The 328-nt window shown below is 40.5% G+C and overlaps 1 protein-coding gene across 1 annotated transcript in view; it reads left to right on the top strand.

The window, feature by feature from the left end:
* Window positions 1-66, top strand: part of Chmp4a (charged multivesicular body protein 4A) — a 2,446-nt gene extending 2,380 nt beyond the window's left edge. The window contains exon 6 of the mRNA XM_033765308.1: window positions 3-66. Coding sequence (XP_033621199.1) covers window positions 3-66 — 64 coding nt within the window. The remainder of the gene's footprint in view (window positions 1-2) is intronic.
* Window positions 67-328: the final 262 nt, after the last annotated feature.

The raw sequence follows: 328 nt of genomic DNA, 5'->3' as shown, positions 1-328 counted from the left end.
AGACACTGTCTGATCGCTAATCTCCAAGTGATTCTCTGCCACAAATGTACTACCTTCATCCTCTGAACGGGAAAACGGCACAAACGTGTTAAATGTTTCATCTAAAACCGCAACTAGTAAGAGATAGAGCAGGAATCAAAATGTGGTAATGACTGCAAAAGCCAACATTCTTCCTGGTATTCCCAGCTGCCTTTCAGTCATTTCCAATCTTTTTTTTGGTACTGGTGATGGAACTCAGGACACTGTGCTTGCAAGGCAAGCACTGGCACCACTGAGCTAAATCCCTAGCCCCTTCAATCACTTTTTTTTTTTTTTTTTTTTTTTTTTT

This window comes from Fukomys damarensis, unplaced genomic scaffold, assembly GCF_012274545.1.
Source record: "Fukomys damarensis isolate Sample0158 unplaced genomic scaffold, DMR_v1.0_HiC HiC_scaffold_17, whole genome shotgun sequence".
NCBI lineage: Eukaryota > Metazoa > Chordata > Mammalia > Rodentia > Bathyergidae > Fukomys > Fukomys damarensis.
Note: the sequence above shows the minus strand (reverse complement) of the source record. Positions and strands in the feature narration are given on the sequence as shown.